At 28.0% G+C, this 26149-nt stretch overlaps 2 protein-coding genes across 2 annotated transcripts; both read right to left on the bottom strand.

Moving 5' to 3' along the window:
- Positions 1–778: 778 nt before the first annotated feature.
- On the bottom strand, positions 779–13206 carry Phum_PHUM145570 (tens, putative; the record flags this gene model as incomplete). The annotated part of the gene is made up of 15 exons (XM_002424615.1): positions 779–932; positions 1027–1181; positions 1264–1529; positions 1616–1825; positions 1934–2096; positions 2199–2253; positions 3179–3362; positions 3501–3693; positions 4372–4780; positions 5457–5897; positions 6006–6291; positions 10447–11036; positions 11130–11279; positions 11976–12148; positions 13075–13206. 15 exons carry the CDS (start codon positions 13204–13206, stop codon positions 779–781), a joined length of 3561 nt encoding a protein of 1186 aa, XP_002424660.1.
- A 6997-nt stretch (positions 13207–20203) lies between these two features.
- Phum_PHUM145560 (uncharacterized protein) lies at positions 20204–20891 on the bottom strand (the record flags this gene model as incomplete). Its single annotated transcript, XM_002424614.1, has 3 exons — positions 20204–20311; positions 20561–20746; positions 20862–20891. The coding sequence occupies 3 exons, from the start codon at positions 20889–20891 to the stop codon at positions 20204–20206; spliced, it is 324 nt and encodes a 107-aa protein (XP_002424659.1).
- Between the last annotated feature and the right edge of the window lie 5258 nt (positions 20892–26149).

Below are 26149 nucleotides of genomic sequence, written 5' to 3'. Positions count from 1 at the left end.
AAACGATAAAAATTAATTAAAAGGGGGACAGACGAGAGAGGGGGAGGGGGGCTAAAGAGTTTTTAATTAATTAATAAGCTCGTTTAATTTAATTTAATTTAATTTAATTTAAAAAAAAAAAAAAAATTCGTTTGAATATTAGTTACTATTATTTTATTTAAATAAAATAGTGATGATTATTATTATTATTTGTTTAATTATAACTTTTTTTTTAAATATAATATTATATATGATATATATATATATATATATATATATATATATATATATATATATATGTATAATTGAAATTAATAAAATATGTATTCATTATGTATAAAACGATTATTTTACAATAATAAATTAATAATTTTTTAGTATAATGTGAAAATTATTATTATTATTATTATTATTAATAATTGTTATTGACTTACATAATTAAAAAAAAAAAAAAAATACATCATCGTGAATCTTACGACTATAAAATGATAATAATATTATAATTATATATATAATATCAAACGATTTTTTTTGTTTTTTTAAATATTTTTTTTTTTTAATAAATAAAAAACCACCGGATTTATTATAACACTTATTGATATTAATATTTATTAATTAATTAATTATTATTATTATTGTTATTATTATTTAAAGCCACGAATTTTATTTTAAAAAAAAAAAATTTTTTTTATATTATCCGTTTAGACTGAACAGTCTTTCCAAAGGCACCGTTTTATTTTTTATTTTTTATTTTTTTCGAATAAAGATATCGGTTGTCGATTGTTTTGATGCGTTTGTTTTAAATGTTTGGCTTATAAGCACTCGTCATCATAACTTTGGTTACGAAATTAACTATTGCCGTAGCTGGTTGTTCGGGTTCCAATTCGGCAAATATGTGACATTGATTATCTGTTTTGCTTGCAGGTTTTCTTGCGACGAATCCAAAACAACGACTGTGAGGAATCAAAGAAAACGAAAACCGGGTTAATTTTTATAGGTTTTAATTGTAAAAAATTTTTATTTTAAGTTCAAAATATGTATGCCTACTGTGAACTTATTGGAATTCCTGACGAATCCGCCGTGTGACTCCATCTGTGATCATCGGGATCTAATCCGCAATGTGATATGGCAGCCACCGGATAATGTCTTCTGAAGAAAATCTGCCTTTTGTTATCGGTTAAAGTGATACCTTGTCCCGATACCTGTGCGAGAAAATAATTTAAAGGGAAAAATGTCGAAATTCTACAATTTTTTTATTTGGGTCTAATTTTTTTTTTTTTGTACCTTAAAATGAACGATTACGGCTACGGGCAACGGTTTTGTTAAAAATAATTGGTTGATTGCTTTTCTAATTGCCTGAGGACCGGTCAACGATTCGGTATCTACCGTTATTAAATAAAGAACGTTACAGGCAGCACCCTGAGCGAGAAGTTGTTGCGCTGTTGATGTGTTTAAACTTTCTATTTTTCTTTCGCATTCCGGAAGAAGTAATCTCGTTGGCAATGCCATATTCGTAATCGAGTGTTGATAGACTAGAGCGGATAACGAACCTATAAATTGATGAAAAATTTTATAAATTAAATAAATTTTACAAAAATTATTATTATTATTGTTTTCTTTTACGAATATAACATACTAAAAACAGGTTCATTCGCGCATCCTTTAAGTCGAACACCTCGAGATGTAGGTTCAATTAAAAAGTGACGTACTAATTCATCAGGACCAGAACCCGATTTACCCGGAGGAGGAGTTGCCACTTTCAATGCCAAACCAAACGCACCAGCAAATGAATTAGAATCGCGTACCACAAAAGTTCCCGGCGGTTCGTTTCGTAACATGTTGATAGCTGGGCATCGTAAAAAAATAAAAAAAAAAGTCGTTTGATTCGTTACGAAATTTCATTTAATCAACAACAACAAACAAACAAACAAACAAAAAAATTATTTAATTTTACCTTCTTCTCTCGATATTGTCGGCTTGTACCAATAACGAGAAGTATCTCGTACGAATTTAACGTGGGCAGGTGAAACTTCTTGTGGGGGTTCGCTGTTTGAATGAATCGATGACCTTTGAGATTGACTTTGATAACTTCCATTAACGATTGATGATGTAGTGCTCTGAGTCGTTAATTAACAAACAAAAAAAAAGTTTTTTAATTACGAACATTAAATTTTTTTTTTTTCTTTAAGATAAAAAAAAAAAATTTTTTTATTGCTTACTCTTGGACTGTATTGCATTTGGCTGTCAACGCTTGGTGATGGCGAACGTTCTTTGCTGTTGGGACAAAAATAAAATAATTTAATTATTAATTTACTCTCGAATGTTTCAAATAAAACACTTTCGAAAATAAAACTTTATTATTATTATTATAAAATAATTTTTATTAGATTTCAAAAAAAAAAAAATCAAAACAAAATCAATAATTGTAGTTTTTCTTTTTGTTTTTTTTTTTAATTTTTTTTTCTTTTACACTTTCAAATAAATCAATCAATCAATCAATTCTTTTTGTTTTTGTTAAAACAACCCAAAATAAAAATAATGATAATTTTTTTTATTATCAGAGCTTAAATAAAAGGGTTTTTAACACAGCAATGGGACACACATTTCTTACCTAGAACTGGTAGGAGACTTGCGAACGGTTTTATACGATCCGGAACTAATCACTCGTCTAATTTATAAAGAAGGAAATAAAATTAAAATGAAATACAATTCAAAAGGTACAAAAAAAAAAAAACACTAAAGAAAGAAAAGAAAAAAACAAGATGGAACCTTTAGAAAAAAAAAAAACTTGTTTGAATGATTTCCAAAGCGTAATCTAATTTTGAAACATTTAGATTGTTGAACTTTGACCATAAAAAAAAAATATATATATATAGATATGTGTTTAATAAATTTAAATATTTTATCAGTCGGTAATGTTGGCACCACTTTCCCTCGATTGATAACGTTTTCATTTATTGTACGTTTTTTTTTTTTAAAGTGGAGTCGTTAACATAATATAGTAACAAGATTAATTGTTAAAAGTTGGCAACATGAATTTTTTTTTTTTTTTTGTACGACGAAAAACGAGAGAAATTAGATCGCGTATTACGTAATCAATTTTTAACGGTTTTAACGAAAGATCAGAGAGGGAAAAAGAGTGAATATTATTATTATTATTACGATTGTTCCCGATTAAGGACTTTATATGGAAACCTACCGTTGTGCAGTTGGACTTTTAGGTGGTAAACCATTTGTTTCGAATTGTACGACCGAACCATTTGCATAAGGTGTTCTTGGAAAAACCGGAAATGCCGGAGTTACCGGTCTAGGACTGTTTGTACGAGATGGACTTCCAGGATCGTCGCTTACGGATGCCGTTCTCCAAGAAGACAAACTATCGTCTCGAAGCTGAAATTATAAAAAAAAATAAAATAAAATAAATAATAAAATAATAAAATAATTTTTTATTAACTTTCACGAGGATTTTTCGTGTTTGAAAAAAAAAAAAAAAAAATGGAAATTAATCCAAAGTACCTGACCAGACGACCATAAAACCGAATGATTAGGGACTTCGTGAGAATTACGGCTTACGTATCTGTTACAAGATTCTGTAATTCTTTGACGGTCCAGAGATGTGATGAGAGCTGATAGTGCATCTTCGTTCGTGTACCTGCTACCTTTGTCATCCTTAACTAATGTGAGAAGGCCGAGCTCGTTAGGTGAGGTGGAATTCTGTGAGTAGTGTGCAACGGATGTTATCAAATAAACGGTTAATGAAAATGACATTAGTTTTCGTTAAAAAATGATTCTGACGATGAATATGGCGAATTTTTTTTTTTTTTTTTAATTAACTGCATAAATTTACTACAAACAAATGATTATTAATTGCTGCCAACATTACATTATTTATTGCGATGATGTGTCGTATTTGTTTTTTTTTTTTTTAAATTTTTTCTTTTGCAATAAGTTTTCGCGATTTTTAAAAAAATAACCGCCACTGATTTATTTTATTAAAATAATAATAATAAAGCTCTGATGTAATTTTATTAGCACAAAACCAGGGGGGGAAGCTTTCGAAATAAAAAGCGAATAAAAAAAAAACAAACCAAACCCAAAAAAAAACTATTTAAAAAATTATTAATTAATTAATTAATTATTAAAAAAAAAAAAAAAAAAGCTTTCGAATTTACGTATAAAGGGTCAGTAGCCTCCTCTAAGCTGGAACAAAATCACAAATAAAAACGCGGATAATTTTGTCAGCTTTTTTTTTTTTCTTTTTGTCAACAAAATTGATATTTAAAGGTTAAAAAATAAAAACAACGAATAATAATAATAATAATAATAATAATAATAACAAAGAGCACGAGGAAAATGAATTAAAAAAAACAAAACGAAAAAAAAAAAACTCACCGAATCGATAGCATATTTTCTTGTTTCTTGCGTTCTTTTAACTTGTACGAAAGGCCTTTCGACGACGCCATTTTGTAAAATCCTTCTCGGAAGTGGTGAAACCGGTGCCGAGCCTAAATTACGATGGGGAGATGTTTGAACGTGAAGGGGTATGCTTAAATCGTCGTCGTCGTCGTCGTCATCGGCAAAATGTGTTGTATCGCTCGTGTAACCATCTCTGTGACTCGCAGATGGACGTTGATGATGATGATGATGATTATATTGGGATTTCAATTCGGAAATCAAACGTACTTCCTGCGGACGTCTTTCCATTCTTAAAGCTGCTTCTTTTCTCTCCCTAAGCTTTTGCTGTTGTCTTTGTAACCACGTCACGCTTCCGTTTGTCAATCCGTTGTTATTTTGAACCGAACTATAAAATAATTTAAGTATATCAAATATTAATTTTCGGTTTCCATTAACAAAAACCAACAACAAACAAACGGGATGCGAGTTGTTAGCGTGATTTTTTAACTGTGAAATTTTTTTTTTTTCCAGGGTTATACTCAGGATACTCGAGATCGATTTTTTATAACCTTTAATAATATTTTTATTATAAAATTTCATTCTAATAATAAAAACAAAAACAAAAGTAGAAAATTTAATGATAATAATAATAATAAAAAAAGAACAATGGTGGGCGTTTACTCTCATCTAATTTCTATCATTTAACCTTAGTTTATAGTTATTGTGGGTGGCAATGATACAATTATGAAAATTCATTTTTTAAACAATTGTTATCCATCCTCTCTCATGTTTTTCTGAACAAATTTCACATTTAAATTGTTATGTATAAATAAATAAATAAATAAATGAGAGTTTGCATAATAGTAGGAAGAACAAAAAAAAAAAAAAAAACACGTATTTCAAGTCGTTAAAATGATTTCAAACGTCTAATTTTATTATGTTGAATTTGACCGGAATGTTTCGAAACATAAAATTTTCTTTTCCCTTTCGTAACTTTTCTCGTTTGTCAAATAAATTTAATTAATTAATTTATTTATTTATTTATGAAAAATTTTTTTAAAATAATAAAAAAGAATTTTTACCTTTCTAAAAAGTCAAATGATTTTCGGGTGACGGGTGCACTCGTTTGTCTCCATTTATATGACGTATCAGTTGTGTCCCAAGATTTCGTATTACGTGGAGTTGTTGACATTATCCATGTTTGTTCCGAACGTGCAGCCCATGGATTTTCCGTTTTCTGCGGTTTCAATGTCCACGAATTCTGCTCGTATTTATCGTATTTATCATATTTACTATTGTTATTATTATTGTATTTACTATCACTAGCGTAACCGCTGGTTTTTCCGAAACTCGCTTTTCGTACCAATTGGGGACTCGATAGTCCCGGTTGACCTCTCAACATTTCGGGTCCGGGTGCGGAACCGTATGTGAAAGGACGGCTATCTTGACGTGCGTGATAAGGTATATCATCCGGATCGTCGATATAAGCAACGGAATCTAAATCGTCGAAAGCGGATACGTTACTGATCGCGGTCGATGTCGGTAGCGTACTGTGAGAAGTCACGGTTCGACGTGTATGTGTTCGAACGGTGGTGGGGCCGGCGTAGGTTGCTGAGCGGGGGAGCGCCGACGTACGTGGAGAAGACGTGTCCGGTATACTTTCCACAGTTATTTGCATTTCTCTAAGTAATTCATCCCATGCTTTTTGTGTGTCTAAATTCGATGCCGTGACGGGAGAAGAAGAAGAAGCGTTCGAATTGTTATTTAAAAGACCGTTGCCAGCTGATGATATTCCAGAGTCCATTGATACCGTTCTTGGACTGCTTATTGTCGTGACTGCGACAGCAGTTACCGGACTCACTTTTTTAGCGACTGTTGCGTATATTGAACCATCTAACGGTCCGAACGTGTGCGATACTTCACGCCCAGATGCTCCTATAAAAAAAAAAAAAATTTTTTTTAAAACAAATTTAGCGATTGTTTATTTATAAAAAAAATTGCAAAAAAAAAAAATTCTTTTTTGGATTTTATCCAATTGAGTATTTTTGGAAATTTTACATGTAAAAATATTAATGATGACACGGTCAAATGAATTATTAAAAAAAAATTAAGTAAACAATTTAAATTACCGTGACAATATTTTCAAAATTATTACCCTAATAAAAAACATTTTCCAGATATTAATTTTCAAATCAATATTTTCCTATGAAAATTAAATTTTTAAAGTCGGGGGAGGGGAAAAAAATAGTTTCAGCCGCCCAAACATATTTAAACAGTGCAAAAAAAAAATAGAAAAACTTTTGCGAAGGTTGGTAGGCTTTCGTCCATATTTGGTAACTTGGTTTTTGTTAATTTTTTAATACATTTTACGATCCTTGTTTTTTTTTTTTTTTCCTACAACCTCATTCACTTAAACTATCTAAAAAGGAATTTTCTACCATTCGGTAAACAAAAATGAATTAAACTAGCGTTGTAGAAAGACACCGATGGAAAATAACAAACAAACGATTGTAGAAGTCGAACAATCATCGATACGAAAACAAACACCGCGCGTATAATAATAATTGTGAAAATGGTTGAAAAAGTTTTAATAAAATTTTCTTCGCGGGTAAGTTTTAAAATAATTTTATCTTCTGCTAAATTTAATTATTTACTTTATTATTAATTAATCCGTAACGTATTTTTTTAAATTTCGGCGACATTTTTTTTTAATAAAATTATCACGACCCGCATTTACTACGACTGGATTAAAAATTATTTTTAAAAAAATAAAATGTCGGCCATTTTTTTTTTTATTATTTAATTTTAATATTAAAATTTTTATTAACGATTAATAATAATTTAAACAATTTAAAAATGATTTTTATTTCTATCGATAATTATTTCGTCAATTTAAATCAATTGATTTTAATTTTTATTAATTTTTATGCATTCGTCGACATTTTCCGTTTTTGTTTTTATTTTTCGCTTTTCGATTTTACCGCTTCGACTAACAAATTTTTAATAAAATTTTAATCAAAAAAAAAAGCGCGCGAATTTTCAAATATTTAAAAAAAAAAAAAAAAACTAAATTTTAAATAAATTTTAAACTTTTTAAAACGAAGTCGAAAGAGAGAAAGACATTAACGTCACCCACGTAAAAAAAATCGTTATTGACTTCGAGAATATAATGACGTAATAATTTTAGATTTAAATGTAAACGAGATATCGAAAACACAATTTGTTTTTTTCGGGGGTGGGGGAGGGGTTTCGATTTCGATAATGATAATAATATTAAATAAATAAATAAATTATTATTATAACTAAACCGATATCACTAAACTACTGATAATTTTCGTCTGTTGTTTTTTAAATTTTTTTATTGTCGGACATTTAAATATTTAAAAAAAACTACTTTTGCGTGTGTGTGTGCGTGAGTACGTGCGCGTGAGTTTTTTAAACAAATTAAATTAAAATTTACTACGTCCAAAACAAAAATCAAGGATCGTAATCCTAAAAAAAAAATTATTTTTTTTCTTTTTCTTTCTAGAAAAGGTAAAACCGAGTCCGCCTCTTCTTTTTTTTTTTTAATATTAAACGCACCTAAAATTTAACGCCCACTTTCCATCGACCGAAAACTGCAACTAATTCTTTTTAAAAAAAAAAAAATTTATTTCGATTCTTTTTATTATTAAAAAAAAAAAAAAAACTAATCGCGATTGTGACATACTTTAATTCATTATTGGTTGTTTTTGTTGATTGTTGCGCGACCAGTTTTTCGAAAGTTTTTTTTTTTTTATTATAGTTTTTAGGGATGAATCGAAAATTTCAACTACAACAACAACCATTACTATATTTAGCTTATTAATTTAAATAATTTCGAAACGTTAATAAAAATTAATCAAAAAAATGGAAAGAAACAATCGCGACGACTTAATTCGAATCAGAAAATAATATTTAGATTGTTTCGTTTTGTAACAAACAAACGAAATAACAAATCAACAATCGAAATCGACAACAACAACAGCAAAGAATAAAAAAAAATTAAAAAAATTTAAATCTCACCTGATGAAATTTAAATGAAAAAATAATAATAATAATAAAATACGGGTTATGTGAATAAAATGAAACAAATTCTCGATCGCGACAAACAGAAGACTGAATTAAATAATAACTAAACGAGAGAGCATTCGTACAAACACACACACACACAAACACAGCAGAACGACGCTGGATAAATTTAGCATTGGTTGGTTTCATGCCAACACAACAATTTATCTAAATATTAAAATCAAAGGAAAAAAAATAAAATTCTTTTCGAAAAAAAATTTTGTTGTTTGTACGCGACGTTTGTTAAATCGATTAATGCATAATTCGATTCGATTCGAGAACTAACAACCAACAACCAAACCTACAACCAAAAGTTAAATTTTTTTTTTTCCCCCCCGCCTATTCAATCCTATCCCCGATTGTTGTTTGTAAAACAAACAACGAAAGAAAAAAAAATTTTTTTTTTTAAAAACTCTTTCGCATGATAATGATAATAATAATAATATTTAATTAACTACAAAATAAATAATAATAATAATAATTAAAAACAAAAATAAATAATAAATTTATTTAACGTGTTATTTATTATAATTGTCACTCGTAAAATACAATTAATAAATAATGGTAATAATAATAATAACATTACTAGTAATAAAAATATAATAAATATCGACGTTAATAATAATGATGATAATAATGATAATAACTTCAAAACTTAGTTTATTTTTTTTTAATGTTTTTTTATGTTTTTTTTTAAATTTTTTTGGGAGTAAGTCAAAAGCTATAAAAAAAAAAAAAAATTAGCGTTATGTAAGGGCCATCGTAAAATCTTCTAAAAAAAATTATTTAAACAAATGAAAAATTATTTGCTAAAATAAAAACGACAACAAACAACAACAACAACAACCGAGTATTAAAATCGAAAACAAATAATGACCACAAAAAAAAACAAAACAAAAGCACAGAACTTTTCAAACGCAAAAAAATAAAAACGTTGTTATTATTATTATTATTATCAAAAAAAAATATTATGTACGTATGTAAATAAATGTTTGTTGATGTTTGTTTTAAATGTGTTTGTGTGTGTTTTCGTAAATAGAAATTTTTTTTAAAAGAAAAATTTAAATAAAGGTCACGCATTCATACAAACGGACTACCCGAATATGACAGCAGACAGGTGGAAACGTATCGAACCCACAGCATATATATATAGGTCTTCAGCGAAGCAAACGGGAAGTTCCTTTAAAACAAAAACAAACAAAAAAAAAATTGAGTTTCGTTTGTCGAAAAAAAAATGTCGACTGCGCATTTTCGAATAAAAATTTATAAATGTCCGATTTTAAGAGCGACACAAACGAAAAAAATGAAATGATTTTTGTATTTCCGGTTTAATTTCGTATACAGTTTTCGATTTCCGTTTGTTTTCGCAGAAAAAAAAAAAATTGTCTTAACAATGATGCAAAATAACAATAAGGACACGACAAGAACCAATAAAAATTTACGATTTGTATAAAAAAAAAATTAAAATTAAAATTAAAAATAAAATCTGACTAATTTGAATTCTTTCCAATAAATGCCTGAATATAAACCCAAGATTCTAATTTCGTTGTTTACATAAATTTTTTTTTTTTTTTTTGGGGGAGCCCACTGTTAAATTGGCATTACTCAAAAATCATGAAAATTTTTTTTTTTTTTTTTTTTTTTTATTCAATGTTTAAAAAAATGCCTCATTTATTTATTTATTTTGAATTATTTTTAACCGTTACATTGTTTTCAAAAATTTAAATAAAAAAAAAAAGTGAAAATTAAATGCGAAAATTTTTTTCCTTTGATTGTTCAATTTTAATATTAAAATGAATGAATGAAATTAAAAACGGTCGAAAGAATTATAAATATAATTTTCCCTTTTCATGCTCCCCAAATTCTGGTTCCCCCCTTTTAGAAGAAAAAAAAATTATTAAGCCTACACTTTATTGAAAAAAAAATCAGCGTGATTTTTTTTTTTTTTTTAATATTTCTTTGTAGCAACATCTGCACACTCACCGTGGTGGTGGTCCACGTCAGATTCTTGCTCGATAACACCGAGACTTAAATCAGCATAGCTATCCCAGCGAACAATGGGATCATCATCGATCGGATCAATCATAACGGCCGGAGTTGGAGCCGGTAATGGAAGACGAGGCATGGGAGTAGATGAAAAATGAAATTCAACGGCTCCGTCCAATGGAAATCTGAGGTCGTAAGCAGCAGAGTCCAGCTCGTGCCTTGTAAAGCTAAGCGTATAATCGGATATTGTGCACGTGTGAAATTGGCACGCAAATATAACTTCCCTATGCTTCGGATGTTTGTGGTAACACTTAACTAACACGTCACCACGTAATTGTAATCCCTGATTCCTTCTGTCTCCGGCCACGTTAACCGTAAACTGTCTCGTACCGGGCGTGATCCTGTGTACGCCGGACGTGTAAACCGGCATTAAACCTTCGTAGATTTTAATGAAAGCTCTGCAAACGACTCCTTCTGTATTCCCTTCAAAAGCCGGAGCTCCCAAAACCGTCACGTGCGTCAGGTACAGAGGAGCCGAATTTATTCTTATGTTTCCCGATAATAATCCCGCGAAATAATCAACGTACCTTAAAAAAAAAAAAAAAAAAAAAAAAAAAAACGTTATTAAAAATTCTTCATTCTCTTCTTCACCCGCAAACTTGATGACGTAATAAACATACCTTCTCTGAGAAGGTTGTTCGAGTTCTTGAATTTTATCATCGAGAAATTTTTCCATTGCAAATCTATCCAATGCCTGATCTGCCGTGCCACAGATGTTCGAATAATGCATAAATGATGCTACCACGACACCGATTCGTTCTCTGTTGCCCCTAATAAATAAAATAAAAATAAACATTAGACAAAGTAATTCATTTATTTAATTCAAAGTCATCCTCGTATAGTTTTTACGACTCGTACATTTCAGGATGTTGTTTTTTATCAAAAACAGTGAAGACAACATTTGAAAAAAAAAAAAAGGGAAGGAAAGGAAATCTTTGCTTTTTGTATTAAAACGTCAGAGTAAATAAGTCAAACTGCCTACGTCACGAAAAATAAAAAAAAATATTATTCGATAACTGATGTTTTTAATAATTTTTTTTTTGAGCAGAAGACAAAAAGAAAAAAAAACAGGTAAACATTATTATTAACATCGGGTTAAAGAGGAAGAGAGAGAGAGGGAGAGAGTTAAAAACAAAAAAGATTTATTAAAAAAAAAAAAAAAAAAAATTTACAGGAAATTTACGTAGAGAAAGGGAAACACCCTTTCAAGTTTCTTTATCATTATTATTATTATTATCATCATCATTTTTTTTTTCGACTGTGTGTGTATTGATCTCTGTTTGTTGTTCAAGTTCTGGTTGATTCACTCCCTCGTTTCCTTTTCCTTTTTGTTTTTTTTTTTTTTTTTTTTTATAAAAATTTTTTTTTTAAGGATAAATTTTATTTTTATTTTTCTACGACGGGTTAGATTTTGAATGAATCGTTATTATTATCATCGTCGTTTAATAATAATAATAATGATTTACCTCGCGTGTAAAACGGCAACCCTGTGTGAATCTCCATTCAGCCAAGTTTCTATTTCTTTGCATATGCTGCATAATTTATCCAGAGGTGGTGCCAAACCTGGAGTCCAATTTAATTCGCGAACTCTAGCATGTTGACTTCTTGCACTTCTTCTAGGTTCCGTCAAATTAAAAACCTGTAAATTAATATTTTAAAAAATTCGTTATCATCGAATCTCTAACAATAATAATAATGATAATATTTTAACAAATTGTTGTAACAACATCGACGATATAAAAAATTATTATCGAAAGGAAATAAATAAATAAATAAAAAACGAGTTTTATTAACTTTTGCCATTCCAGCAATTTAAAAAAAAAAAATTATTTCGATTCCGTTTTTTATTTATTATTTTCCTATGGTAAAAAAGAGAGTGAGAGAGAGAGAGAGAGAAATGAAAGATAAAAGAGAGAAAGAAAGAGAATCAACCATTTAAATTAAACTAAATAAAATAAAATAAAATAAATTTTTTTTTTATTACTTCACGGCGTGTTTTAGCTTTTTTTTTTTTTTTCATTTTTACGATAAAATTTCTCGTTCTTCAGGTAAATCATTAATTGCTTAGTCAGGTACGTAATTTATTTTTTAAACTTGCTACAAAAAAAAGAAAAATATTCTACCCATCTACGTACGTGAACACGTAGGTGTGTGCGTGTGCGCCGCACACACACACACGCAAGCAACCGTCCGTGTACTTGTGACAAACGTTTTAATTTATCATTAAAAATAAAAAAAAATTACAATTTTATTATTATTATTATTATTATTATTATTATTATTATTATTATTTTTATTTTTATTTTTATTATTATTATTATTTTATTACGAAGACGAGTAAAATAAATTTTTTCTTACTTAACATGCCGATCGAGAGAGAGAGAGTCAAAGTTCCGCGGAATTATTTGTCGTCGCCATCTTTTTTTTTCTTTCTAATCGTACGATCGATTAAAAATCGATTATTATTACTCGGGATAAGAAAAAAAAATTATTAACGATGGCAAATTGTGACGTAAAGGGAGAGGTCGATAATAATAATAATTATTGAAATAATTAATTACTTACGGTGTAATTATTAGAGTGTTTTGTGGTGAGCAAATGCGCTGCTTGACTGTGACCTTGATGGAAAGCTTGCGGGCTCACATTTTCCGGAAAATAAAGGACGATAATACGTTCGGTAACAAAACTGAAATCCATGTTTTCACGAAGTTCGCGATCGTGTTTTGGAGCCGGACGAGGTGGTGTCACAAGCGTCTGGAAAAACAATGATGATAATAATAATGAAATTACGAAACTTTAATTCGATTAATAGCAAAAAAAAAAATTTTAACGTGCGTTTCACGTCTTTTCTTACGACTTTATCAACCGCCATTCATTAAAAATTTAAAAATCCTGTAATTTTTAACAATTAATTGAATAATCGCCATTAAAAAAAAAAAACATCCGCGTCCTCCCCTCACTCAAAAACTTTCCCCACTTTTCGTTAGATCTACTCCCACGTCATTTTTTAAAAAAACTTAACAAAATTATAATTTTTCTTTTTTTTGTTTAAACGAAAGAGATCCATTTTGTTTTTTTTTTTTCACTTCCGCATTCGTATGTTTGACCACGTTTATTAAAAACAAAATTTTTTCTTGCGAATGTTGTTCCAAAAATAAAAACATCCTCCATGTTTTTAATAAAAAAAAAAATGTTTATTTGAAATGTGTGTGTGTGTGTGTGTTTGTTGATGAAAAAAAACTTACCGATTTTGATTTTGTTGTTTTAATCGTAATCGCATTACCATCGTTCGAATTCTGTAAAAGAAAAAAAAAACATGTTATTATGTTTGTAAAAGCCTTTGAATAACGCACTTACGCACTTACGCACTCACGCACTCATTCACGCACTCACGCATAAAATCACGAACGCGTGAATTTTTTTTTATTTTAAATTAAATGTTTGTTTGTTAGTTATTATGTTATTATCATTTAATAACCGGCGTTAATAATAATAATAACTCCTCCTCCCACTTTAATAATCCCTTTCTTTAAACACACACACAAAAAAAATTAATTATTAATTATTAATTATTATAATTATTATTGTTTGTTTTTAAAAAGCGCACGTTATGTTACATTGAATAACCCTTCATTATTATTATTTTCATTTTTAAAAGTTTGGTAATGATTACGTTATCAATGCGAGCATATCACTTACGCATTGATAAATCATATCACAGTAGGGGGAAGGGGAAAAAGAAAAAAAATTTAAAGGGAGAAAATGATAAAAGATCCCCCCATAAAAAAAAAAAAAAAAATTGTTAACAAAAATTTAGGAAAAATTTATTGCAAATAAATTTATTTAAACAATTTGTTTTTAAAACAATAATTTAAACAAAAAAAAAAAACAAAAAAACTTTAATCAAAAGTTGATTTGAACTCTGCGTTTCGATTTTTTCGCGTTTTTCACGTGAATGTTAATAAAAAAGGTCAACGAACTTTCAAAATCGCATTTAAAAGGAAAGAAAATTTTTTATTTTCTGGTCATTAAAGACCGAAGGCGGCTTACCCACGTAGCAAAACGCGCAAAACGTAAAATGTTGTCATTATTATTATTATTATTATTATTATTATTAGATTTCAATAGGAATTACGTAAAAAATTTTCTCCCATTCTCTCTTTTACCTCCCACCCCTCCCTTCCCGCGCTAAACATTTATTGTCATTCCGACTTTCTAAAAAGTCGTTAAAAGAATATAAATAAGGTTTGTGCGTATTCGCGCGAGCGCGTATAAAAAAAAACCTTTCGGCAAATTACACATTTATAATTATTATTATTTCTTTCTAATTCCACGACCAAAGCCATTTTATCGCGTAATAACCGGTAACGAGTATTCGAAGAAGAAAAAATTACGAGAGTAATAATAATTATATTATGCGATAAAATATACAAACAAACATAAAATTACGTAAATTTTTTTTTAACATTTCGCACCTGTGCATTTTTTTTTTTCTCGAAACGGAAACGGAAAAGGTAATAATAATAATAATAATAATAATATTAAGAAACCTTTAAAGATTGTTTTTGAAGATGAAAAGCAGTTTGCCAAATAGCAAATGCCAGCCTATAGAGTATAACGCCATTGAATGGAATTTTCAATTCGTAGTCGATTTCATAATCGGATTTTGTCTTTTTATCATCCGTCCATTTTCTATCGAATTTTTTTCTTTTTATGGATTCCAAAGATGAACAATTTGTTTCATTTTTATATAATTTCCTATTCGACGGCGCCATTTTTTATTTTTTTTCTTACGTCACTTATGAGATTATTTTTATATTATTCACAAAAATTGATTACGATTGGAAAAAAAAAAATAACGACGACGACGACATCTCCGAATTTTTTTTTTTTTTTGCGTTAATTAATTATTGTTAGTAACAAAGCAAAATTTTAGTTAATTGATTAATGATAATAATGATGATAATAATAATAATTAAACAAATTACAACAAACTGACCTATAAAAAATTTTTTTTTAAAAAATAACGAAAACGAAAAAAAAAATTTTCTTTTTTTTTTTTTTTTTGAAAATTACGTGTGGTCGGTCGGATTTATTTTAATAATGTACATAAATCGAGTTGTAAAAAATACATTAATAAATAAATAAATAAATGTTGATGACGACACGCCTTTTTGATTTAATATTACTGGGTTAGCCGGCAGCTAAGCACGCGACAAACGCCCGCAAAATAAAAACGATCACACGCAACTCTCGTAATCGTATCCCAGCATCCGACTGGAGCAAAAACGTTTTTAAAAATTTTTTCTTCTTCTCCTTCTCCTTTTTTTCATCTTCTTCTTCTCTCATTGAACCCCTTGCCCCTGTTGTGTATGCACAAGGGAGAGAGAATATGGCGTCTATCACGCAGGTCAAAGATCTTATTCGTGAATTTAAACAACAACAACAACAAACGTTAAAACGAGTTTTTATATTAATATTTTTTTGATAAGGGGCAAACGAAAACCTGATTGCCCAAGTTTTTTATCAACGGGTTAGGTCTCCGTGCGTGCATGCGTGCGTGCTAGCGTGCGTGTGCGACGACTTAGAAAAAAAAAAAAATTTATGTACGTAAATGTATATTAAAAAGGTCGCTAACGACTAAAAAAAAAAAAAAAAAAAGTTTTTTTAAATTGTGGTCGACGTCGTCTTTGTCGTGACCTCGATCGTCGTAACAACAAAAATGTTGATGTCGAAGGTCTGAAATTTTTTTTTTTTTTTTAAAGCCACCATTTTTAATACTCTAAAGTAAAATAATACGAAACAGATTTTTTTAAAAAAAAAAAAATGTCGCAAATCGAAATTAATTTATATCTTTTTATTTTTTATTTAATATGTCGTGTAAATAATATCCGAAGGTGTTTTTTTTTTAAAAGTGGTGTTATTCATTATAACCACGTCACATCATCAACAAAAAAAAAATTATTTTTCACTACAACCACTACACTTAAACGCGACAATTTTGGGCAAGAAGAATAAGAAAAAAAAACGAGTTTTTGTTTTTTAAAAATTTTTACCTTCACCATGATTAAACGAATTTTTTTTTAAAGAGAGTAACAGTTAGATAAATAATATTAATAATAATAAAACGGGTAAATAATGACGATTATTATTATTATTAAGTAAAAGTAAATTTAAATCTAAGGTTAATCGTGTCATCGAATGATAAATTTTATGCTTTTCCTTATGGTTGGGGGGGTTGCATAGAAAATTTTTTCGCAAAAAAAAAACTTTTTTGTTGTTTCTTTTAACCTACAAAAATTTCCCAGCATAAATTTTAATTACATTTTGTCGTTTGTTTGTCACAAATTTTTTTTTAATGATTTTTAAGATAAGATACCGACCGAATAACATAAAAAATTTGGTTAAATATTATTCTTATCACTCAAATAAAAAAAAAAAAAAAGATTGCGAAATATTTTCCTTGGCACGAATTTCCCATTTTTATTATTATTATTATTATTAATTTAAAAAAATTGAAAATGATAAACAACAATCCTTATACCCTTTTAAATTTATTATATTTTGGCGAATGAATGAAAAAAAAGCAGAAGACAGAATAATATGGCGTCGTGTAAATGGAAAATTTCCCAAAAAAAAAAAAAAAATACACGAAAACGATTTGCAAACTCGATTTACACAAACTTACATTTAAAAAACATTTTTTTCCTTTCCTTTAAAAACTTTTTCCTTTCCCACCAACAAACAAACAAACAAACGAATGAACAAATGGACAAACGTATTAATCAAACTCGCGATTTAAAATTTGCCAAATTTTCCTTCCCTAAAAAAAAAACCCAACGAAATAAACAAACACATCCGCATTGAAAAAAATTAAAAATTAAAATAAAATATTTTCGGTTTGTTTGTTCGTTTGTTTGTTTGTTTGTTTGACTTTTATCATCGTCTCGCGTTTTAATCCATCATAATGAAATTCTTATAAAAATATCCGGTGATAAATTTTTTTAAAAAAAAATAAAAATTCCGACGTATTTTTAATTTGATTTAATTATATATCATTTATTTATTTATTTATTTATTAAATTTATTTATCACGTGACAAAATCTATTAAACCGTTTTAATTTTTGTTTTTTTTCTGTTAAACAACAAACCTTAAATAATAATAATAATAACAACAACACAATTTTTTTTTTAAACCCGGATTAATTTATGTAATTTTCAAAAGCAAAAAAAAAACAAAACAAACAAAAAGCGATACAAGCAAGCATATGAAAAAAATGATAATGATAATAATTAATTTTAAATACCTGTTTGAGAGAGAAAGAGAGAGGGGGAGTGAGAAAAAAAGAGAGAGAGAGTAATTAAAAAAATTTCCCTTCGGGTTAACGAAATTAAATTTCACCTTTTTTTTTTTGTAATATTATTACCGTAATTATTTTTTTTTTTTTTTAATAAATATATTGAAAACGAATATTTGTTTGTAGTTGTTGTTGTTGTCGTTGTGGTTGTTGTTAACGATAGAAAGTTAAAAAGAAAACTGCGCTTTTCAAGCTTTTCGTTGTTATATGTGATTAACGGATTCTTATGTAAGCAGTTTTGTTGCTGAGACACGCCTCATAGACGCCAAAATCGTCCTATTTTCTTTCTTTCTTTTTTTATTTTTTTATTTATTTATTATTTTTTCTTCCTCTTCCTTTGACCTTTTTCGTGCATGTGGAAAAGTAAAAAAAAAGAAAAAAGGAAAAACGTTTTTTTCGTTCGCGATTACATAAAATTTTTTTTTTTTTTCATTTTTCCCTCACGAATTCGACAAAATCATTCGAAATATCATCATTATTATTATTTAAAACGCAATAACACATTCCGCATCATTTACGCACACATCATCATCATCATCATCATCGTGTAAAACGTTTTAAATAATATTGACCTGGTCAGCAAATGGCCAAAGGAAAGAAAAAAAAAAAAACGATTGAGCAATACCCCGACGACCTCGCAATTATTTGCTCCCTTTTTAATTTTTCTTTAATACAAAAATCTCTAATTAAAAAAAAAATTCGTTTTTATTTTTCCCGCCATTTTTTTCGATTTTTGGATCGAGTTAAAAAAAAAGTTAAGAAAAAAAATTTTTTTTTGTTATTTAACTAACCGTGACCGATTCGTAAAACTTTTTTATTTTCCACTAAAAAAATTAAAAAATTGTTTTACACGTAATAATTGTTGGCCCAATGTCGGCACGACTAAAAATAATTTTTTTCAGAAAAATTATTATTGGCAGTGAGTGCTTCTCCCTCCCTCTCTCTCTCTCTACCTCTATCTATCTCTCTCTAAAAATTATTTACCATTTGAAATAGATTAGTGAAACCATCTTGAAACTTTTTATTACTCTTATTACGTCACAACCGTAACAACATTAAAAACCCGGCGATTTGGAAATATTAAAAAAAAAAAAAAAAAAAAAAAAAAAAACCTTGACTCGGTAACAATTATTCCATAACTAATAAATAATAATAATAATAATAATACGCCATTGAGAAAAAAAGGAGGGAGGAGAGGGAGGAGCCCCCTCGACTAAAAACCGCGAGTAATAATTTTTCTTTTTTTTTGTTACGTTTTTAAAATTTTTACTTGGGAAAAAAAAGAAAAGCGTAATCATTATTAAAACTGTATTAAAAGTAATTATTATTACTGTTATTATTATTATTATCATTATTACACGTACCGGTATTATTATTATTATTATTATTATTATTATTATACCTCTTTGAAGTAACGAAAACAAAAATTATAATAAGGGGCGTGAATGCCATTTTCGTACGCGTTTTTTTTTCGAATTATGCGTAAAATATGATAATAATAATAATAATAATAATGTGTGATAACAATATCGGTAAATTATCATATTTACACGAACATAATAATAATAATAATACTTTTAAACGATATACGTCGTTTCGTAACATGAAATACTTACTTAGCATTACAATCCTATTGACAATAGCAAAAAAAAAAAAAAAAGAAAAAGAAAACTTTTCGATTTTGTCATCGATGTTTGCGCAACTTTTGAAAAAAAAAATTTTATTATTATTATTATTTACGCACACGCATTTATTTAACGACGACGCCATCGACTACACGGTATTAAAATCACATTTAAAAAAAAAAAAAAAAAGAAAAACAAACGATGAGTTTTCCCCAGTTCTTAGTTACTACTATGATAATTCTGATAAAAAACAAACTCACAACAACAACAACAACATTGACAAGACGATAGTAGTAGATTTTTAAATCTTTTTTTTTTTTTTTATTATAAAAACAGGATTTAAAAAAAAAAAAAAAAAAAAAAAAACGTTCAAGGTCATTCATGAATTAATATATCGATCGGAGAATTATTTCCGTTAAATTAAATGACTGACGGCGATCGTATTAAATACATGATGAAAATTTTTTTGACGGACAACAAATGCGCGATCTATCTATGTCACCGGTCACGAAAAAAAAGAAGACATTTTAACGAAACACAGGGTTTTTTTGTTGGGGGGCCGGTGTTGACGTGAGCACACATGCGTCGTTTCCGCACAACAAAATTTTATTCACAAACAAACATTTCTTATCGATATTCTGTTGATAGAAGAACGCGTTTCGATTATGTTTCTTCTTCTTATTTTTTTTTTTTAAAAAAAAATATAATCGTTACGTAAAAGTGTCATCTCGACCTTTAAATGCGGCTGATTGGTTGGCTGACTGGTTAGCTGGCCTGAAGGTGTGCGTGCGTGTGCGTTTGTAGGGAAGGTCAAATAGCTGAGAAATAGACAATCTTAAAAATTTTAAGGAGTGTAGAGTATATAGTATTTGTCCTTGCGTGTGATTACTCTTTGAACTAACAGTTAGTCGGAATGATAATAATGATATAAAACGCAAAAAAATGTTTGTTAGGAAAAAAACAAACACACACAATCGCAAAGCAGCAAAATTATTATGTTATTTTTTTTTGATTAGAAGCCATTTTCTTTTTTTTTTCTTTTCTTTTCTCACTTGCAACTTTCTTACCGTTACAAAATTTCTTTTAGAAGGTTTTATCGGTAGCGTTTGACAATTCCTTTGTGTGACTTTTTGAGTTTTTGTTGTTGTTTCTTCTAGTATATTGGCAACGGAAGGAAAAGTGCGAATTTGTTTTTCTCCCAATTGATGATGTATTGTTTGCGAAGTGTCTGCGTATCTCGACAAGGGTTGGTCCTAAAATTTATTAATTCTATTCATCGAAAAATTCATGAAACCACCTTCTCTCTCTCTCTCTCTCTCTCTCTCTCTCACACACACACAAATATTTATTTATTTATTTTTTTCGAACGTAAACAAAAAAAAAACCCCCCGCTTTCATTTTGATTTTCCATCGCGTTTTATTAAGTAAATTCATATCGAACAACAACGAAAACCTCTTTTAGGGGATGAATTCCATCAATTATCGTTCAACACACACTCTCTCTCTCTCTCTCACTCTTTTTCGAAAAAAAAATTATTTTTTTATTTAAACAAACTTTAAAAACCAACGACAACTTTTTTTTTATTTTTTTTATTTTTTTTTTAATATTCAATCAACGAACGCGCGACAAGAAAATTTTTTTTTTTTTTAACGAATACAAAAAGTCACGAGGTGTTGCAACGTGTCATCATCATCATCATCATCAACTTTGAAAAAAAAAAATTTTTCTTTTTTTTATAAATTTTTCCTTGACATAATAACAAGGAAGTTTTTAATAACAAAATAAAAATAAAAAATAAAAAATTTGAAAATATGCTGTGTAAAGAAACGACTAAAATGATTTTTTTCTTTCCCCCCCCCTCGCCCGTCCCGCACCGCCTCTTCGACAAATATTACGTTATAATAATAATAATACTACATCAAAGGACAAAATGATAAGATAATAATAATTTAGGTTTGATATCAGTAAATATTTATATCAGTTTAAATGAGTGGGGGGACGAGACGACGATGACGACTTTAAAATCTTTCGCCTTTTTTCAATACCTAACAAAAAAAAAAAAAATTAAAGAAAAGCCCTCCCTCCCCTCAAAAAAAAACTGGCAAAAATCACTCCGAGCCAAATATAAAAAATTTTATTATTATTATTATTAATTAGGTCACGCAAGCGTAAAAAAAAAAAAAATAAAAAGTTAAATAAAAACGCGCAAGATTTCATTGCCATTTTCCCTTTTTTTTCAACATAAAAATTTTCGTAATTTTTTTTTTTTTTTAATGTTATCGAAATTTAAAAATAATTAATTATTACTTTTTGTAAATTTAAAAAATCGTTCACGGCCGAACACTTTTTACTTTTTAAAAAATTCAAAACTCGATTTTACTTTTTTTATAAATGTTATCATTATTATTATCATTATTATTATTATTATTATTAATTACACATCGTTTGAGATTTTTACTTATTTGGTAGTAACGTCGTCGTCGTTCGTATGGGTGACGTTTATAAAATAAAATTTATCAATTTTCCATTTTTTATAATAAATTTTTTAAAAATAATTTTTAACAATTATTATTATTATTTATTAACTAATTAAGAAATCGTTTGTTTGTTTGGTTGTCTGTTTGTTTTTTCGCTCACGATTATAATAATAATAATAATTTAAATTAAATTAAATTAAATTAACCATCGGTCACAGATGAGAAGAGGAAAAGGTGGAAAACAAAAACAAACAAACAAGAAAAAAAAATGTCGGAAAAACATCAATCATTTTATGACGTCACTTTACGCATATCACCGCGAGGTGATTAATTAATTTAAAATAACGGTAAAAATAATTAATAATAATAATAATAAAGTCAGTACACAATCGTGATTAAAAGAAAATTTTTTTTTTTGTTTAATCAATCCTTCAACAAATTTTCTTCATTAATTATTTAAAAAAAAAAAAAAATGAATAAATAAATTATTACCCTATAATAATAATGATAATAATTCATAGGTTGTTTCATTATTATTATTATTAATAACTCGTAAAACTTTCACTTTAATAACGCGAAAAAAAAAAATGTAAACGATTATTATTCACACGCGATTATTTAAAATTTTGGGTTTGCACGATGGTTTTATTTGCGTAACATTCGAACGCTTAATACACGTTTGTACAACAATCAACAAACAACAACAACCGTCTCCTTTGTCATGTATTTTCCTACTACTGTCGTCGTTCGTCTGTTGCTGCCAGCGCTAAACCAAAACCATTAGAAAATAACAAAAAAAAAAAAAAAAAGCAACAGCCTAAATTGTTTATAATCGAATTAACATTAACATTAACGTTTTTTTTTTTTTTTAACGTTCGGTCAGTTCGGTTCAAAGTTGACGTCAGCATCACACAAAAAAAAATGAATTAAAACACCCAGAATTAGAATCGGAAAACAGAGAGAGAGAGAGAGAGAGAGAGAGACAGAGAGAAAGAGAGGAAAAAAACGGACGGCCATTATTTAAATTAAGGGGGGCAGCAAAACAAAAGGCGGGTTAGATAGAAATTAAAAGGAATGAGGACGGGGGTGTAGGAGGAGGAAGGGGGAGAGAGAAGGCGAGGAAGGGGAAATCAAAATCAAAATGGCTTCCTATTCGCTCTAATGCAAAAAAAAAAAAAAAATTTTAATGAAATGGTCATATTAATTAAAATCATTGACGAGACGATTAATTTTTTTCTTTTCATTATTTTTTTTCAAGGTGTTTTCAATAATAATAATAATAATAATGATAATAATAATAATAATGATAATAATAATAAATAATAATAATAATAATAATAATAATAATAATAATAATAATAATTACGATTGTAGTTAATAAAACAATCGCGAAAATAACACTACAACAACAACAAAAAAAGAAAACTTTTCACTACAATTTTCAACGTCACAAATTTTTTTTTTAATATTTTTTTCACCAATTTTTCTTACCTTTACGTGAGAGAGAAAGAGAAAGAAAGAAAATTATTATTATTATTATTAATCCACCAACGAGTGACGTATATTTGAAAAAAAAATATACCCGCCGTTCGCGTATTATAAGAAAATTCGCATAAATTTTCCTCTTTTTCTTTTTTTTCCGAAAACGAAAAAATTTTATGATAAAAAAAAAAAAAAGAAAAGAAGAGAAAAAGTTTATTTAACGCATCACCTCTGAATGAAATCTACCAGAAGACTGAAAGAATAATAATAATAAAATATATTTAGCAAAAAAATACTAATTCACCTTGTGGCTCAAGGCCTTCAACATGGGGGCACTGGATTTTCTTTTTTTTTTTTTTTCCACTAGATTTATTGTTTTATTGTTTTGCCCTCTCTTCATTTCAAGTTGATCCGGCTTTTTTTTTTTTTTTGAAGGTCAGACATTTAATAAATATTATCCAGTTTGACAATTTTTATTTTTGGTTATTTTCTCACTCTCTCACACTCTCTCTCTTTCTCTCTTTTTTATTTATGCGTCTATGCAATAGATAAAAGAAATGTTTGTATGTATTAAAGCCACCGTTTTTTTTCTTTACCACCTTGATATAAATATTATTATTGTTGTTGTTGTTGTGAAAGGATTCGACAAACAGAAAAAAAAAATTTAAATGGATGAAGAAGAATAATAATAATAATAACGTTTATCTTGTTTCATAACCGATTCTTCTCTTCCTAACTTCCTTATACACTTCTTGTCCTCATTACGTACGAGTCGTTTAACTTTCCCGTTATCTGAGAGAGAGAGAGAGAGAGAGATTCCTGGTTGTTGGTCATGGTTTTGAATTATGGTGGGTAAATACGTGCCCAAACTAATATTACGTGTGGTATTTATATACATTTTTTCTTTTTTTTTTTGTTATGTTTTGGGGGAGGGAAAATTTTTTTTTACACAGATTACGACAATCTTCTTACAACAACAACAACAACGATTATGTTACTCCGGTGTGTGTGTGTGTGTGTGTGTGTGTGTGTGTGTGTGTGTGTGTGTGTGTGTGTGATCGAACTTTATCAAAAACGTTTTTTTGTTAGCTTAAATTCTTTCTTTTTCGAGATATGATTTCTGTGACGTGTATGCGTGCGTGTGGGATTGAATGAGATGATGAAGATGATGATAATGATGATGATAATAATGATGATGATGATGATGTTGTTGAAAATGATCAAAAAATAAATTTTGTACAATGATGATACGTACATAAATTAACTTTTTTTTTTTTGTCAATGAATAATGATTCATTCGGCAAAATGCATAAATAATAATAATAATAATAATAATACTTTTTATTATAATTAATGTGATGTGAACGTAATTGTAAAATTAAACATAATTACTTAAAATTAACGACAGAAATTTTTTGTAAAAAAATTAGTATAATTTCTTAATCCGACAAAAAGAAAAAATTTTTTTTCCGTTTGTTCTTATTTTTTTTTTTTTTTTTTTTTTTACACATGACAGGAAATGCAGAAAAAATTATTATTATTATTACTTATTATTATTATCATTTTCGACAGGAAATTTATTTTAAAAAAAAAAAAAATCCAGTTGAGATGATTTAATTTTCAAATTTACTCTAATTTGCTAATATTAATACTAATAATTTTATATACGTTGTTATTATTATTGTTAATATTCAAAAGACGTGGTTTTAAACGAATAAAAAAAGGAAGCGAAAATTTTTTTTTTTAGATGTGCGACAGCTGTCGCAAATGTCAAAATTAAAAAAAAAAATTTAACATTTTTAATGAGTGAAATAAAAAAAAGAAAAAAGTCCGGAGTTAAAGTCGTATAAAATTGGCATATTAAAATTAGTGTAGGCAGACGACGTAGTAAAAAATAGTTAAAAATGTATGTCAATTTTTTCTTTTTTTTTCCTACTTGTTTGTTATTTAAATAAAATTTTTTTCCGTTTCTTTCTCCTGCCACGTTTTAAACACTCCCTCTCTTTCATTCTCTTTTCTTACCACTTTCCCTCTTCTCACCTTTTATTGAGAAAATTTTTTCACATTTTATGGTCGGCTTATTCAATGATTCCTATCATTCCTCTTCTTATCGTTTTAAAGAGACTCTGCTTCGTACTTTTCATCGAGAAAATTTAAAAATTCACTTAATTATTATCATTATTATTATTATTAATTTAAACTTTTCGTTTTGTTGAAAAAAAAAAAAACAAAAAACTTGCAAAAATAAATAAATAAGTAAATAATGATAATTTACAGCTGATTTGTTTTTGTTTTTCATTACCTTTATTACACAACTGTTTACATTTTTTTTTGTTTTTGCTGTTGCTGTCGTTTATTTTAATTAGAAAAACTCAATTTCAACTGCAGCAATGGAAAATTTGCATTCGTTAAAATATAAATAACGTTTTTAAATAATGTTTGTCAAAAAAAAATGTTTTTTTTTGTTCTTTTACTTTCTTTAAAACGATGGTAAAAGTGACGGTTATTCAAATTTTAAATATGGCGCCAATTATAAACCCTTTAAGGATGTTTCGCTAAGATTTATTGATTGCGTCGTTCACACGACAAAAAATTTTTGTTAAATAGTCATTTAAAAATAATTAGATTCAATGTGCGAAATTTCTCTACGAATGCTAACAACAAATTGGCTTAAACGCGCACGCACACACGCACTT

The sequence above is a fragment of the Pediculus humanus genome, genomic scaffold, assembly GCF_000006295.1.
Source record: "Pediculus humanus corporis 1103172107488 genomic scaffold, whole genome shotgun sequence".
Taxonomy (NCBI): Eukaryota; Metazoa; Arthropoda; class Insecta; order Psocodea; family Pediculidae; genus Pediculus; species Pediculus humanus.
This window is presented reverse-complemented; position numbering and strand designations above follow the sequence as displayed.